Source organism: Gadus macrocephalus, chromosome 13 (assembly GCF_031168955.1).
Source record: "Gadus macrocephalus chromosome 13, ASM3116895v1".
NCBI lineage: Eukaryota > Metazoa > Chordata > Actinopteri > Gadiformes > Gadidae > Gadus > Gadus macrocephalus.
In genome coordinates, this window is record NC_082394.1 from 10588591 (window position 1) to 10606800 (window position 18210).

Sequence of the window (18210 nt, forward strand, 5' to 3'; positions counted from 1 at the left end):
ATAATTCCGATTTCTAAGTATGGCTGAGTGTGTCAAAACATCAGTGAGTTTACATGTAATTATGTTAACAATTTTCCTTACAAATGTGACCCTTGGACTAATTAGAGGTCCAACTGAACGGTCAACAAGTCAATTAATGTTCCTTTACAATTTTAAAATCATAAAAAAATAATAGCTTCAATTAAGAGACACCAACTTTCCAGATACAACTTGGGTAATCTTTATTGATTTACATCGCCTGGTGGACAGGCTCAGATTTCATTCACAATAAGGTTACATTTCAGTGGTCTCTCTTAGCAAACATACCCATGATATCTGTATCTCTCTCCCCTTCAATTAACTATTTTGGTGGACAAAACTCTTCCTCCATAGTTTGGACTGAGATGATTCACTTATGGAGCCTGGCTTGTTAAGACTCCTTTATCTAAATCTCTTCTCAGCCCTCTGCGTTTGCCACTGCTGCCGAGATTGGCTCAAGCCAGCCCCGTGGGGTTGTGGCAGGGACAGCAAACGTCTTAAAGCTGCAGAATGAATGGGATCTAATGGCTAGCATGTGCTCCATGCTTTCCCAGAGGTCCAGTAAGGCGAGGGGCTTAACGTCTGAAGATTGCTACAATTAGTGACGAATAAGGGGGGAGAGAGGCTCGGAGAAGGAAACAGTTGGTAGGACTACCGCTAACCTGCTGCATATGATAAGCTTTGGTGTGAGCCCTCTCGCAACTCAAATTGTCCTAATACAATGCGGGCTAGAAAGGATGAAATGAACAGAAAATAAAAAAAAGTTTGACTTCTGTGTTCATTACCAGGCCATTTCCGTCGATGCATCTTTATACTTGACAATTTCCGGATACAAGTGTTTATTGTATGTGCAGTATGTTACCAAGAGCTTTGGTTTCCTTAAAGGACTACTACGCAAATAAAAATCTGTCATTGTATCTGTTCACTTCCGACAGGCCACCATAAAAACTAGTCTACTGCAGAGACTAGTCGTTTGACAGTGTCAGAATCCAGAGGCTTGTGCAATCATTTATGACACCGCCGTGTCATCAAAACAGACTCAATGTTCAAAAGACCAGGTTGCTGAAAGGGACTGACAACCCGGCTTCCCTGCAACACCGAGTCAGGCGTTACATTGTGGATTTCTCCAGGAGAACTAAATAAATACCTCCTCTCCCCACCTTAAGACCCAAGTGACTTTACTTAATTTATTTTAAAGGGAAGTGAAACAACAACTTTTCCAGTATCAATGTCGAGTGTTGAAAAAAAAAAATATGATTAAATCAAATTTTACTCCATGGTGACAATACCAGAAGTGTTACTTTTTCTCTTTTTTGGCAAACATCCTAACACAGGACTGTAAACATATCGTTTCCCTTGTTAAAATAGACGCAAAAATATATTCGATTTTCATTGGAACCCATTCATCCATCCGTCAAAATAAATGTTTTGATGGAGGCAAGCTTTTTTACAATTCTTACACTGCTCTGCCACTATGACAACTCAAATTGAGAATCAAAAGCATTATTCGTGACAATACAATGAAGATTTGTTCTCTGATGGATGACAATTTCCTTTCAATGGCTAACAGAGAGTGGCCTGTTTTCCAATGGCTAAAGCTGAAGGTTGGCCCAGTTCTTTTTCCAGTCTTGCTAGAAATCCGCTGCTCTAGGAGAGGGCTTCCTCCCTATCTGCCCGATCGATAACGTGGGTTAGTTGAGCCAGGGTAAACACTGAACCACCTGGCGGGCTTCATTAAACACTATAGCAGCTTTTTTTCCTTTTACATTTTTTTTCTCACTTTTTTTTCCTCACGATTGGATTTTCATTTACCTTTTTTATTTTCACCGGTCACTCCTGTTAATGCACAGTTGTGCGCAAACGTACTCAGGCACACGTAGTAACACTCACATCCAGACAAAAAAAAAAATTTGCTCCCTTAACTGCACACGCACACACAAGCAGACAGAAAGACACACACACACAAACAGACACAGACACACACACACACACACACTTGTCAGGCAGCTGTAGTTTCTCTGTATAGCCTCAGGGACCTCTATGATCTGCTCCAGCTGATGTCTCAGAGTAAACACCTTAAGGCACCCTTGATGCAGCACCCTTGATGCAGCGTGGACACAGAACACTGACCCCCCCACCCCGCCTCTCCCACCTGACATAAAGAGGGCACTATACTTTTTTTTTCTCTCTTTTTGTCACCAAACCCCTGAACCATCCAATATGGCTAATACAGCTTAGTTCACGATCCATGCACAGATACTATTGGCAACTCGTTCAGCTCACTTGATTTGTTCTGCTAATCTCATTTTCCCTTTCCTGTCCCGCTCAGAACTCGATGTGTTGGAGCAGAGGAAGATAGTCCAGCACAGTTAATAGTGAAGGCTAAGGAATGGGGAGGGGGCGGGGTAGGAAAACGAGGCAGTGGAGCCACGTTTGCGAACTGACATGACATATGGATGTTTGCGTGCAAAATGGCTTCAGAAAGTCAAACACATAAGGCCCATGGTCATTTTTTGCATTGGTTTTGACAGAAGTTTAACTTTTTCTCTTTTTAAACAATAAATCATCTGTAGACTCTTGCTCTTTCACTGCGAGTCTCAAAATAAATAGATCTCCCTCTCAACTTTTACTTAAATACAGGTTCATATTTACTCTGCTGCTGAAAAATACATTTTTTTGTTCTTTTTTTATGTCTTGAGATAAAGTCCTTCAGAAGACTAGAAGAGTTCCATATTTCCCCAAACCCTGTCCCACATGCATGGCGATCCTTCCACTGGTTCAGTGGTCCAGAAATCCAGCAGAGACTTACTTAAATCATATATTACAAAAAGAACTGAAAAGGAGGGGCTCTTTTTCTTTCGTTTTTTTTTTTTTTTTTTTTTAAAGTTGAGAACTGCAGGACATGCGTGGAATCAAAGAGGGTGACAAAAGAGGGAAGGAATGACAATAGGTTTGATGTTTGAAATGTGGGCAAGAGGGGTGCTGATAAGAGAGGCAGTAACAGAGGAGGTATAATAAATAAGCCGTTTTGGATACCCCTCTCTCTCCCTCTCTTCCCCCAATCAATGCACTCCTCTCTCTCAATACTGATCTAGTGAAAATGTATGGGGACAGCCGGCAGGTGGAGCACCCATCTCAGCTCCAAGCCTGGGCCCGGCGGTGATCAAAGTCGGCGATCACCCGCTTGATGTGGGCCAACTTGTTGTGCAGGTACTCACAGCGCTGCTTCTCCTCGTGGTAGTTGGGGCTCTGCTGCAAGGGAACAGAACACACACGCTCAGTGCATCCACGCCTCAGAACACTCCAGCTGCCCCATGTGGCAGAACGTCATCCACTTCCATGGTTCTCTGCGACATACAAACGGCTTGCTGGGGGATGGAACCCGATCTCATCCGCACGATCAATTTGATTATATCAGAGTTCTTCCTGAAATATCTGTGTCAGGTCGTGGGGAGGCAGATTCCGAGCATGAGATAAGACATTCACATCCTCTAGAATCCCTTTCTGCTGCTTGTCTAGGAAAATGAAATAGCTGAACATACAGACCGATTGACAAAAATGGACATCTAGGGGAGCAAAAGGCCAGTGGCTATATGCCCATTTCCAGGAAGACAATTCTCCCGGAGTAATCCTTTAGTTGTTCTACATTTAATCATCTACTACAGACATCTATTCAATGACTTACTTGTTTGATTTTCTTGTACTCCTTCAGGACTTCATCGTGTACCTTCTGCAAAATAAAAACCAAAGAATCATCACCTTTTGTAATAAAACATGAAGCCTCTCCATAGAGTTCAATCACCACAATAAAAATATGTTCTATTTACTATGTGAATGAGGTGTAGATTTTACGTTTCACACAAAGGACGAAGGGTCAGATGTAAAAAATAAAAAAGACCACCTATGCAATAAAAATATTTTACAAAATCGGTTTCAAGTGAGTATTTCAAGTATTTTTAAATGAATGTACATGCAAAGATGTGCCTCATCAATACATGGAGTTAGAGCTGGTCCCCTGGGAACCAGAAGGTCGCTGGTTCAAACCCCGGCTCCTCTTAGGGAAGTGTCGAGGTGTCCCTGAGCCAGACACTGAACCCTTAGCTCCTGACGACCCTGCTGTGCCTTGCATTTCTGACCCTGCCGTCGCGGATAAATGCGTGCATGAATGGGTGAATGCGAGGCAATAAATGATGTGCGCTTTGAGTATAGTGCCACGTAAACTCACAAAGCAAATCATATCTCACACATGACTGAATGACACCAGGAGACCAAACAGCCGATGGTTGAGCACTGACCTGGTGCTCTTTGGTGCCGGGCACCAGCTTCTTGCACTGGCCGTCCAGCTGGGTGAAGCGGCGAGTGGTGCTCTCCACACGTGCGTGCAGGACCCGGTACTCGTCATACTCTGAGTTGAAGTCGTCTTTGTAGTTCTGCCGCTGGTCCAGGGATAACAGCGGCGTGTACTTGCTGCAAACAGACACGCAAACCATTGCTCAAGCCGTAAAAACTCGATGAGCAGGTTTAAGATAAATGTATCGATGCCGTAGGTAAAGGTGCTCTCTGATGTGTTAAGACCCGTTTAAAAAGGGTCCCCCCATTTACCTAGAAGGTGTGATCTTGAGTAGTAATTACTCGGCAATAAAAAGCTATCATATATATCCTATACCACTGGGGAAGTACACCCAGTTCCAGATGTACGATGAGAAATACAGAATCTATAAAGAGCGCTGCAGTGCTTCTGCGTGGGCCTCTGGTACTGGGGACGGGAATCCCATGGGAGCTCACCTCAGATACTCAGCCACCACGATGGGGGGAGTAATGTCTGTGGAATGGACCGGCTTCCCTTTTTCAGAGGAATCTGTTCGGTTGGGAGAGGGTCACAGGGTTAGAATTGGGGATATTATTGTTCCGGAGTCATGTATTGAGGATTCATTGAGTCAACGCAGGATCAGCATTATTTTGTAAAGAGCAGTTACTATGAATAACCATTATGCAGAATCGGCCTTGAAAGCAGCAGCATTAGATGTGATTTCTGAAAATGATTTAGATCCGATCCACCCAAAACTGTTGACAGGTTTGCGAGAGGCAATAAAATGTGACGAAACATGTTGAATGTACGAGGACAGACTGATAAACATTTCGATTTTTTTACGCCTGAATAATGGAAAACATTCTCCAGAAGACAAATAAAAAATAAAAACAGTTAACGGGGAAAACAATAAAGCTGCTCATGTGCTCAACAGCCGCACATGCTGCGGAAACCAATGCATCCAAAACAGGAGCGTCATGAAATGAGGGCGGCCAGGTCGGATGTCTCACCCTTGTCTTTATGCGGAAGCTTGGTGACGTCCTCCCTCTCCTCCCTGTCCAAACGCGGCTTCTTCCTGGGCCTCTGTGCCTCCTCTACACGAGGCTGTTCTACAGGAGGCAGCTCTACAGGCGGCGGCTCTACCACCCTGGGGGGGGCAGGAGGAGGGGGAGGAGGAGGAGGAGGAAGAGGCGTGGGGGTGGGAGTAGGAGTAGGAGTCGGCCCAGAGCTGGACTTCTCCTTGCGCTTCCCCTTCTCCCTCTCTCGGTCCTTCTCTTTGTGCTTCTTGGCCTTCTTGGGCTTCTTACTAGTGCTGCTGAACGGGACCGGGCTGCTGCTGATGACGGTGGAGCTCACCGTCAGGGAGGTCCGCGGGGGGGGAGGGGCCGGGGCCGGGGGAGGGGAGGCGGCAGGCCCGGGGCCCGGCGGCAGGTAGCGGTCCAGCGGGGTCCGGTCGGAGGGTGGGGGGCTACGGGTGGGGCTGGGCGAAGGGTCCCTGCAGGAGGAGCTCTGGTCCAGGGGCAGGTCCTGGGTGCCGCAGCCCTCGGGGGTGCTGGGGGAGTTGGAGTGGGAGGCCGGGCTGGGCTGCTGGTGGTGGTGGTGGTGGGAGGACGCCGGCAGGTGCGTGGGCGGGGCGGAGGTGACGCCGGAGGGGAGGGAGAGGCGCTTGGAGCCCTCGTCCTCGCGAGGGCGGTCCGAGGAGGTGGAGGACGTGGCGGGACCCCGGCTGCTGAGATGGGAGATGCGAGGCTTCTTGGGGGCGAGTGGGTCGATGAAGTCTCCTTCCGGCGGTCGTTTCTGAAAGAGCATAGCACACATTGATGGCCCGACTCCCAGTTTGGCACATCTGTCTGTTCCGTGTGTGTGTGTGTGTGTGTGTGTCTGTTCCGTGTGTGTGTGTGTGTGTGTGTGTCTGTTCCGTGTGTGTGTGTGTGTGTGTGTCTGTTCCGTGTGTGTGTGTGTGTGTGTGTGTGTCTGTTCCGTGTGTGTGTGTGTGTCTGTTCCGTGTGTGTGTGTGTGTGTGTCTGTTCCGTGTGTGTGTGTGTGTGCGTGTCTGTTCCGTGTGTGTGTGTGTGCGTGTCTGTTCCGTGTGTGTGTGTGTGTGTCTGTTCCGTGTGTGCGTGTCTGTTCCGTGTGTGTGTGCGTGTCTGTTCCGTGTGTGTGTGTGTGCGTGTCTGTTCCGTGTGTGTGTGTGCGTGTCTGTTCCGTGTGTGTGTGTTTGCGTGTCTGTTCCGTGTGTGTGTGTGTGCGTGTCTGTTCCGTGTGTGCGTGTCTGTTCCGGGTGTGTCTGTTCCGTGTGTGCGTGTGCGTGTCTGTTCCGGGTGTGTCTGTTCCGTGTGTGCGTGTGCGTGTCTCTTCCGTGTGTGCGTGTGCGTGTCTGTTCCGTGTGTGCGTGTCTGTTCCATGTGTGCGTGTGCGTGTCTGTTCCGTGTGTGCGTGTGCGTGTCTGTTCCGTGTGTGCGTGTGCGTGTCTGTTCCGCGTGTGCGTGTCTGTTCCGTGTGTGCGCGCGCGTGCGTGCGTACGTGCGTGCGTGCGTGCATACCTGTGGGGACAAGGTGAGGTTGTCTTTAGGAGAACAGCTGGATGGAAGGGGCTCAGGTAGACCCAGTTTACTGTTGGACACAGGAGGAGGGACAGAAGACATGCTCGGAGTTACTCATCGATTTATATCACAGGAAGAACGGCAGGTTTGGTTGCCAGAGAAAGCAAGGCACTTGTTCCGGTGAAGATCAGAAACTATTGGAAAAAAAGAGCTAGAAGGTTTAACCTCTGAACTATTTAACAATCATGGGTTGTAGAAAGTAGACCAAGTAGACCAAATACTATGGAATAAGTTCAACCATAAAGCAAATAAAAAGTGGGTCAAGAAGAGCATTTGTACCGAATAATGTTACGCTCCACTTGGACCTTATCGTCTTCAGAGTAACCGGGCCAGTCTTTCTGGATGTCACGGAACATGAAGTCCTTTAATGAGTACGAGTTGTCTTTGGGGTTCAGATTCGCCACCTGTTTCACACACCAAACAAACACACAATTTGATCAAGGCTTATGAAAGTCAAAATGTTCGGCCTCAGAGCTTTGTAACCTACTAACTAGAGTAACTTCCACTTCCTCTGCGGGCTCAACATCTGCAATGACCAGACTTCTGTTTGCAGTAATAGCGAAAACAGGGCCCTCTTGTCCGGAATTGGTCATTCTCAGGGTGATTTGCATTATACACTTCAATGATTCCTGGGGTTGATTGCTAAAACCCCCTCCATTGTCAGAAGGGACTTCCACTCAAGTCGCATTGGATGAAGAATTGATTTAAATCCCTTTTTCAACAATTAGGGATTTCATTATTATTTCAAAATCATCTTCTGAACAGAAATAAAGTGAAATATAGTGAAGTGAAGAACTAAGTGCCCACCGCCACCTCTGTGAGGTAACGTCACCATCAGACCACGTCCAACGACTGCCGTGGTCAGCCACTGGCCTCCGGCCACTCACCTGTTGCAAGGTGCTTCCCAGAGAGCTGCGGTCCTTCTGGCTGACGCCGTCGCGCTGTAGCCGGGCCAGCACCTCCAGCTTCTTGTAGGACCTGAGGGCCAGCAGGTGGATGATCCTGTCGCGGTAGGGCCGCTGGGACACGGGGTTGTTGCTAAGGCACTTGCGGATGGTGTTGGCTGGGTTGATGGGCGTGGACCGCTTGCGCTCAGGCACCACGTCAGGCGCCGACATCCCGGGCTTGCGCATCTGAACTTGCTTTCCTAGGAGACGCCGTGGACAAAATGGAGGTCTGAGTTGGAGCAGGTTTTTTTGTGGCATGGTGAAGCAGTCAGAGGGAGAGAGAGAAAGGGAGCCAACACCAATACTGATATCATCCAAGATCCAGAAACCGTCGTCCAACAAAGGATTACCCTTAGCAGGGATGAGCAAAATGGAAAAATATCACCATGTATAAAAGGGAATATTGAAAAATAGCACAATATCCTTATGAATTCAAAATAACATTCTAAACAGTCCAACTGTGGGTCACTACATTAAAGTATATGGAAATGCAAGTTATGGTAACACTTAAACTAGTTTTCCTTTCTCACCGATGTTTCAAACCTCATATTCAATCATTTACAATACTATTCAAAGATGATAAAACATAATATTAAATTATTGTGCAGCACTACTAATCGGCTCAGCAATTCTACAAAGAAGCCAATAGGTGAACAGCGCCTAAAGGTGGATGAACAACACTTTGATAGTCCAACTAGCAGTGGACACCACAACATTTTGCCATGCATAGACGGGACACAGATATGAGAAAGTTTGTGACTTCTGAGTACTTTTCTAGTGCACTTTATTGTGCAACCATGATGTGTAGCTCAATTATTTACTTAGGTTGACCAAAAGGCTGTCAACAACCATCCGAAGAGACGGCTTGCCATGTAGCTGTGATAACCAACAAACACAGGCAAAAAAAAAAATGACATGGTTGCATTAACAGTACAATCCAGCATAATGATCAACTATTAAAGCTGTTTAGCTTCGATCAACCTTCAGTGCATTCTCCACTGACTCTGAATATATTCAGCATATTCATAACCTCTGTCATGGAACCTATATGGGATGTGGAAAGAGGGCAAGCATGGCTACTGAGCAAGACACTTAACCCTAACTGCTCCTGACGAGCTGGCTGTCGCCTTGCATGGTTGACTCAACCGTCGGTGTGCAATGTGTGTATTAACCGATGTAAGTCGCTTTGGATAAAAGCGTCTGCTAAATGCCCTAATTCTAATTGTAAATTGAGACCCGTCACATAAAGTTACCATCAAAAGAAGGGTTTGAAAGGAATTAAAAAAGGGATGTTGTCAAAACCCTTATCCACAGAGTAAATCAACATCTGGCCTTCTCCGCGTGCATCAAGAGTCACGTTACAATTGCAATGCATGTTATTGCCATCCACACATTGTGTCATCATCAAGCGTATCCAGATAACGGAAATATGTTCAAAGTGTCAATGGGGTCCACAACACACATGCTTTTTTGGAACCTATTATAGATTCCCCTACACCTCTTATGATTCCTTATGAAATGTAAAGCTCTTTTAAAGATTATGGAAAGAGAGCGAGAATAAAGAAACTCAGTGGCTTGACAGCCTGTACCCTCGCCATTTGCAAGGATTCGCCGTCTCACAGGGTGGCAGACTGTTGAAGGTGAATTACCTGCGTCAGCTGCTACAAGGCTTTCTCCTTCATAAATATTGAGCCTAGTGAGTAGTGACTCAACACGGTGTACTAAGATAAAGGGGTAAACAAGCCGTCTCTACAGCAACTCAAAAGCCCAATCACCTGCCCTTCTTCATAGGTTACCACAATACTGAAAGCACTACTACTGGTTTAGTGCAACTTTAAAAGCATTTGAACCTTAATTTAGAGATTGGGGGCGGGGCTTGTTCTCGCCTGGACCAGTTACCGCAGATACCTGAAACTGTTCTGAGAGGAAGAAAAAATAAATGTGCAGACGGCTTCTTTAGAACTGACATTAGTGTGCTCGCTGGGCCAGCTGCTACATGCCCCTGTAACACCCCTTTCCTGGTCCTCTCGTTTCACAGTTTCCATTAGGGCTAGCGTATGCAAATAGATCCCCAAAGGCAAAAAAGTGCAACCTTCTGGGAAGCCTCAACTAATCTTTCTTGTTTTGGGAGCGATACGAAAGATAATTGCCTTCTGCTGACGGTCGTTCACATTTAAACTGTTAGTTTAGAAAGGCCACACCACAGCTTTCAAGTGAATCTTTCCTAAAAAGTATCCTATCAATTAGTTTCAGATGTCAAATGTTGCGTTTGCATTTTTATAAAACGCATGCATGTCAAAAGGAACAGGTTATTTTGTACTTCACTATGTGAGGGTGAATCAATGGTTGATGACTGAAGCCATTTATTTTATAAAATGGAAAACAAAGCAAGTTTGTATACAAGAATATGTCCTATATTCAACTGCTATTTCTATATTTCAAACAATTAATAAAATAGGAGGGCAAGCCAAACGTTGTGGGCCCTAGTACTGTTCACGTAACAAATGGCAGGGAACAATTCAAATCGGGATATCGGCCGTTAGGATAAGGTCTGAGAAGTTATGTTTTATTGTGGTACATAAGAGTTTGCCCAGTGGGTCAAGGAAGGGCAAAAAATACAGACACAGAAGCAGTAGTTACACTACGTGTGCCAATTTCCCAACCTTGCCAGTTCAAATCTGATGTGTGGAAAAACGGATGTGGTGAACTGACCACCCAAATTAGATTAGCAAAGATTTACTTTTACTATTCCATGCACCTGACCCTGAACCAAGAGCACAGCGCTAATGTGGAGAGGAAACCACCAGATATCTATAAGCATCTGGGTACCAGGGGAACACTCAAACCACCAGGGTGGCTGTTGGACAACCAGAGAGCGTGCAAGGAGAGAGACTCAGGTTATTTACCTAGCGTTTTAGCTGGCTGTGTGTCAATAAACCCAGAAAGGCTTCGTTTGCCTGCCCTGGAACTTATCAGTCAAGTATGTTAATCTGCAAAAGTCTGAGGGGCCATGGGTTGTCAACATTTGCTACTCTTCATTTTTTTAAGGGTAGCGGGAACCAACTATTTGTGAGTTCCAAAAATATATGAAGGTTGTGGGTGGTCTTGGCGTGCGGCTTGTGCGTGTATGAGATGAGACAATCTGTAAAATAAATAAAAGGAGGGACCTACCTCGGTACTTGCCCCCAGGCTTGATGACTTTGGTCCCGCGTTCACGTGTATCCTCCACGGCCTGGGTCATGCGTTCTCGGGTCACCTGGTACGAGTCATTGGTGGCACACACGGTGACCTTGTCCTGTACGGTCCCCATGGAAGCCAGGTGGGAGGCTCCCAGGCTAGAGATGGGGGGAGGCAGAGGGGTGAGATTGGAGCATGAAAATACATTTAACTGAGCAGAAGCCGTGCCCAAAAAAATACATAACAGGCCTAAATGACAACCTAGAAAAACAGGCTCATAAAAAGGAAGACATTGACATTTAGGAATAGCATTACCTTGTTGCATATTGTTCAATGCATTCAAAGCTTCCCTGAGGGTTGTCTTTGCCAACATTAGACAAGTAAAACTCAAAATTATGGAAGGCGTCTGAAGGGGAATCCGTCCTGGGAATCTTAATGCACTGAAAGAAAAAGATAATGAAAATTATTAACAGGTCTTCATTCCTTCGAGGTGTCCGAGGTGCTCATGTTGTCCCTGGTCGTGTGCAAGGAGTTCATTTGTGATGCGTTTGCTGAATACTAAACGTGACCATCTGTAAAAGCACCTCCAGACTAGGCCACAGTGTTGACTGCCTCAAGTAAGCAGATCTCCTTGCAGTAGTGTGTGCATACCTCTGGCTTGCTCTACAGCTCAGAGATGAGGCGGAATAGGGAAAGCATGGGAGCTAGCATGACACATCTTTGGAGACGACTACAGAGTGCGTGCGTGGCTGGATGCGAGTGTAGGCGCGAGATAAATGTTGTATTAATAAATCAGGGCCATCAGCCACACTTTCGTGTGTGTCAATAAATACTACTGGTTTTAACATCAAATAACATATGAAACAATATTAGCTCATGGGTGAGCACTTTAACCATCAAAAAATATTAACATTCTCGTACAATGGGTGTCATATGTCTTATGCTTCGTATGTCTTATGCTTGTCATTTCCCTTTTTTGTTCATTGGGGAAACATGGTGTAAATAATTAAAATGTTCACCAATAAGCACATGGAAGATACACCTATAGCACTTGGGCAGAGGCTTATTATGAGACTCTTGTAGGAGAGAAGAAATAGATACTTACGCCTTGGAGTCCCTTGAATTGTATTAATGGCCGTAAAGAAGGTACATTCTGAAAAAGAGAATGCCAAGAGTTTAGGACACGCAAGACCAGGGGTCACCAAGTACAGCCGGCTACAGAAAGGGAATTCATTACATAACATTGGAACCTAAAAAGGCATTATTTCCATGCCTTTAAGATTATCTCAAACTTTACAGAAGAATGACAATGCAGGGCCGGACTGGAGAACCGAGCCTTAAAGCCATGGCAGATATTTACACGTTTCGAGTGGTTTGACATCCATTTTTTTTTTTAAAAAGGCAGGACGCGTGGGGCATTAGAAATTTTATGTTTCTGAAGTGTGCAATTGCGGTGTTTGCAAGCGTTGCGCTGGTGTTTTCTTGAAACAGAGTTCACTGCCACAAAAAGGCAGTGCCTCCTCTGTGACCCTGTAGATTAGAGCGGCCACGCAGAGCTCGCTGGGTCTTCGCTCAGCTGCAGAACAAGCTGGCTGGATGACAGGCCTCTAAAGTATAGAGTCAACTGGTCTGAGTGGAATGTGCACTTTTACCAACACCAGCCTACATTTCAGAGGGCTCAAGAGTTGAAAATATTTTAAACGTGGCTTTGGTAGAATAGCTAGAGGTGAACCGAATTAGTGTTCAACAACTTCCAAAAATGTTCTACGGAAAATGACATCCTAGCTACTTAGCTTTTCAGGATCCAACCAAAGATTTACCCATCCCCCAATATACACTTGCAGACCTACTAGTCCACGCACATAGTTCTGATCACATTACACATAACGACAGAAAGAAAGCTTTAGCTTACACACATGCGCAAAGGCACGCACACAGACACACACACAATTGAGAGGGCGAGAGAAACAAAAAGCAGGCAGTTTTTTTGGCTGCTCAGTCAGCAAGAGATTCTAGGCTACTGTTCAATGCAATGTGCAGCCCAACTTACCTCATTCAGGTTGTTCAAGGTTGTATTGGGAATTTTATATAAATAATGTGTAAATAAGGCTTCCCTGGATTTAGCCTACTTAACATATCAATCAGGTGTGGGATTGTCAAATCATGTCCTAGTATTTTAGTTGCACAAACCAATACCTTTGTCTCATGTGCCATAAAAGCTGACACATACCATTGAATATTCTGGTCCAAACGCTAGGCTACATGACCACAGCAGATCAATTATGTAATCCTGTTGTTATTGGCTTTAGCTTGTTTTTTTTCCCTTTGCAATATCTTCACCTGAATGAGTTAGGTTATACCACTTGTACAGTTAAATATTAATTATACAAGTAGTAACCTTTATATATTATATCAAGACATTCGATTAAGATAAAATAACATGTTCTGAGTGTCTGTATAGATATCTTATTATGTCAGATTTTAAAGTTGAGGTAGTCAAATATACATATTTGATATCACGCAATACTAGCCTCGTGAAATAGAAGAGATCGATACATTGCCGATTAGGCCATACGCTTTGAAAGAGCCATCGTGGGTAAACGCTTAACACCAGCACCTCAAGAGGAATGGGATTAACGTTCGAAGTGGAATCTAAATTAAACCTGGAGGTTGAACCGTCGAGCTATTAATATGCGAGCTTTCCCATGTAAAAAAAAAAGCCCAACAGGTTTAGGTGTTAGTAAGAGACCAAGCGGGTCGATCAGCCCACAACATGTTTGATTTGTGGGTCATCTACTGTAAATAGATTAGGTTTGATCCATGTCGCCGTGACTCATGTTGTTGACGGCATCTGGTAGTTTAGTTTAGTTGATCTTTAACATATTGTATTCCAGTGGCTTATATTATGCTTCGTATGTACATACATGTTGCATTAATGAGTAGGATGTAAAAGGGATTGCCTTACTTGTGCCTAAATACTACTCTGTTTGGAACAGCTACTAATAACTCCTTCTTTGGTCAAAATAGTTAAGCAAGAAAAAAAAAAGTACTTGGCCAGCAGAGGGTTATAGCTAATGCTGGGTGATCAAATCTAACACTTTTGAGGACTAAATATGACATGACAGTTGCTAAAAGTCGGCCAGATTGCGACATTAAAGCACTGGTATCGTTTTATATGGTGATTAAACCAAAACCGACGTTTGGATTTGAATGCGAGCTGGGGGGAGAAAACGTAGAAGCAGGCAGGCTAACTTGGCTACTTCAGTAGCCTAGCTATGCGTGGCACTTTGCTCACCGGTGGAGGCAGCCGTGGCACTCATAATTAGCCCTGACAAGTGAGTCCTTAACTCACCTTACAGTTTTGGTGGCTCTCGATGGCTCTCGCAGCCGTCTCGGTCAATTTGACATGCAAAACGGTCACTCTGTCTGCATTCCCTCGGCCACAATTCAATCCATATCTCCCATCCTGGGAGAGCGCCGCCATCTTTACCAGCCCTCCACCATCGTCCCTCTGACGGTGGATCATTTAGCAGACCTCGACTCCCCTTCCCGACACGGCTGCGGGGAGGGACTTTCACAACTCATAGGCTGAGAGAGGATCCTCCAGAATAGCGTTATCCTGGACTTCCGGCAGGCAATAACCGGTATCTTACTTCCTATGAGCTTCGTTCGTCCAGGTTACAGTACGAGGAGCAAGAGTAATAACAACATGGTAAGAATAACAAAAATATAAACAACAATAACCAGAACAAGAATACACATTGAGGTTGGACCAAAAATTGGGCAAAGCACCATCAAAAACATGTAACGGAAACGGATACCTCGATATCGGAAATTCCGGCCATTACCTCGCCACTCGACGTTAAACCCATGTAACTAACTATCGCCCTCTCTCCGTCGTTATCGCTCATTTGGAGCATCTCATGCCAGGCGTGCCGTCGTGAGGTTCTTATCTCACGGCGAGGTTAACAGCTGGAGTGAGGCTGACACGCTTACCTGCTGCATCCCATTCGATTAATGACCTACCAAGTAATGGTCAACTTCACGACGTAGAATACACCAACATAATAATAACCGTTCCTTGTCTTATTTACCTACTGTAACTTCTGCTTTGATATTGACAAGTTGAAACAACTTACGGAAAATGTCATCAAAAAGGTCACACCATCTAAACATACATTTATTAGGAATGGTTTATCAAACAGCCTCGTTGGCTAAATTTAGGTCCCTAAATAGCTCTTATGACCTAGCCAAATAAACCAAACATCTTTAAACATGTTTATCCAGCATTTGTTTTTTGTAATGATTTCTGGTTGAATTGAATGGTAGGAGCCGACATAAACCCAGTGTGTCGTGTGAGGCAGCTACTATCTTTCACATTCAGTCCCCAAGACATGATTAGACAGTAAATTTGGTGTGTTATTGCCTCAGGCAGGGTGTGGGAAGGCCTGTGTGATTCCAATAGATTACCGTAGTGTTTTACTTACCCCACCCTTTTCCCCGACTGGGTTACTCACATCTCTCTCTCACACACACACACACACACACACACACACACACACACACACACACACACACACACACACACACACACACACACACACACACACACACACACACACACACACACACACACACACACACACACACACACACACACATTAACATTCAAAGTACATGTTATCATTGAATGATTTTAATGTGTATCTCAAAAACTGTTGTTCACTTACAGGGCTGCATTAAATGGCTTTGAGCGTGATCATCAGAATGACAGATGAACAGGTTATTTTTGTAAAAATAAATAAATAAAAATCCAGGTTTATTAGAAAGCATTTGGGTCTTGAGCCTCGGACACCCAAGCGTTCAATGTGGCATACTATTGGTTCTCTTTGTTCCCAAATAGGTGCATTCTTTTGTCTATTTCACAGCTGGTGTGTTTACAAAAAGGCCTGAAGCTGTTGCCCAAAGGGATAATAATTCACCTAAGACATCAAAATGTATACACGCCCCTATAAGAATAAATGTATTGTGCAGTATTGTGAACTTACCTAATTCTCAACGTATGATCCTATAATAACTGGTTTTACAGTATAGGCGCCACCAGTCTTTACTTTAACTATTTCTGATTATACCATAGTGGGCCATACTAGAAAAAAGTGGCATATTATATTATTGACTGTTTAAACCTGTGCTTCTCGTTTGTCCGCCAAATACCCATTAAACTGTCAAACCCTGAAAGTTGCAGTTTGGCCCAGCATCTTTGGTGCCATAGGCAAGAACAGCCGAAGTTGCCCCTCCTTAGGCCAACATCCCCCCCCCCCCTTACACACACACACACACACACACACACACACACACACACACACACACACACACACACACACACACACACACACACACACACACACACACAAATTAACAGATGAAGTGCAGATTTTTTTTATTAATACAAGCTCAATCAAAGCACAGCAAATATAATACATCCAGTAAGGGGGCGAACAGTAAAATATAATGCTCACAATCAGTTGAGGCAAAGACTAAATACTCACATTCACTTGACTCAGCTACCTGAGTCTCTCCAAAGTCTCCTCTTCCTACGTATCTAGACTTCGTCTGAACTGAATTAAACTAAAAATTGTCTCCTTATTAATCCGCTTTGATGAAGTATTTTACAGGAGTAAGGTTTTATTCATATGCCAACTGCATTCAGTCTCTTCTAAAGACCTGTCTGTTTTATATAATACATATTTTATGCAAAGCAGGCTCTGGTGTTTTATGGTTATCAATCACTAAATCAATTTAAAAAATGGTGGTATTCCTTAGATTAACTGAAGGGTTAGTTTGGCAATCAATCCATACAATTGTTTTAATTTTTTTCTTATTAAGCTGGAACATTCTCCATTCTCCATTTTTAACATTCTTATGAATAGACGACTTGAAACCTCCTTCTCATCTGTGCTCATGTCAGCTGTGGTACTTTGTTTCCCCACTGATCTAATTTAATCTTGAAGAGAGTCATCATCTCATTCATTGTGTTGGTATCATGTGAGGCTTCTCTGCTGTTTTGTCCTGTCTTTTTTTGTGTTGTATACCTCTTGCGCCTGTCTTGTGTTTTAGCAATAATCCCCTTTATTGATATAATTCCCCAAATCGTGGCCATGCCCACAGGTTGGACTAGTTCAACCACCCCTGTCTAGAATGCCCGATGCATAGGTTTTAAATCCTTATAGTATTATAATGGTGCTACTTGTTAAAATAAATTGGTCTATTCATTTTACTTATAAAGGATAACTATAGTGTTCTTATTATACATGCATGGGGGTGGCTTGCTGCATAATTATTTCTAAATGTTTATTCTCAAATGCAAAATAAAATAAATCATTTTGTGTTTTGTTTTTCTTGGCTATGGACGGTTGGCTACCCTAGGCTTCATCCTACACAGCGTATGCCCGGGGCCGGCTCTGTGTCACAACACTCACAATCACAGATGGAAAACAGACACCTACTTCATTTTTACATTAATGTTGATTTGCCAATTAAAGTTCTGTCTTTTCAGGCTTGTGTGTACAGGGGCCCCGGGGTCAAGGGTCAAGCCCTACTGACAGCTAAAAACAGTTTGAGAAAGACTGTTTAGAACCCATCTTTTCTTCAATCTCTTCAGTATATGGTCATCCTCCTACCTTGCATATCCTTTGGCAGCATAGAAGTTGATCATTAACAAATGTGTCACTTAGGCCGGTTCCCATTTTGGTGCTAATCAACATCGCATGTTCACACTGTGATTATTCGCAGATACAGAAATGCCTGCTGCTCTTTACTGCGTGATATGCCTCCTGAAACACCTCGGAAATTCATGTTTATTGCAGCATTGAGTGAGAAGGTTGGCCCTCTTTTAAAGGGGCTGGGTGCCATATATTCTTTGTTTTTTTGCACCAGCAACCTATTGGCTTTTCTTTGATAACCTTAATAATGTGAGGTTATGTTGAGCTCAAAGGTCATTCCTTGCCATGCAGGTGAACATCCTTTACTTATTTTTGGTCCGTTTTTGGCTGAGGATACTGCAACAAGAGTATATTGATATTTGATGTAGGGTTTTCTTATGGGATTAGTCAGGAGTTAGTGAGTTTGTCAGGAGCCCTGACAATTATATCATTCG

The 18210-nt window shown here is 44.3% G+C and overlaps 1 protein-coding gene across 3 annotated transcripts; it reads right to left on the bottom strand.

Annotated features, from left to right (window-relative positions):
• Positions 1–196: 196 nt before the first annotated feature.
• Positions 197–14616, bottom strand: ell2 (elongation factor for RNA polymerase II 2). Of its 3 annotated transcripts, none has more exons than XM_060069789.1 (12): positions 14407–14614; positions 12160–12207; positions 11370–11494; positions 11049–11212; positions 7818–8077; positions 7210–7334; positions 6871–6940; positions 5338–6124; positions 4804–4876; positions 4314–4485; positions 3704–3748; positions 197–3267 (listed from the first exon to the last, which is right to left on the bottom strand). In XM_060069789.1, the coding sequence occupies exons 1-12, from the start codon at positions 14578–14580 to the stop codon at positions 3154–3156; spliced, it is 2157 nt and encodes a 718-aa protein (XP_059925772.1). In that variant the 5' UTR covers positions 14581–14614; the 3' UTR covers positions 197–3153. The 3 variants fall into 3 exon arrangements, with proteins under 3 accessions (XP_059925772.1, XP_059925771.1, XP_059925773.1); XM_060069788.1 differs by having other exon boundaries at positions 197–3270; positions 14407–14613; XM_060069790.1 differs by lacking the exon at positions 197–3267 and adding an exon at positions 3300–3453 and having other exon boundaries at positions 14407–14616.
• Positions 14617–18210: the final 3594 nt, after the last annotated feature.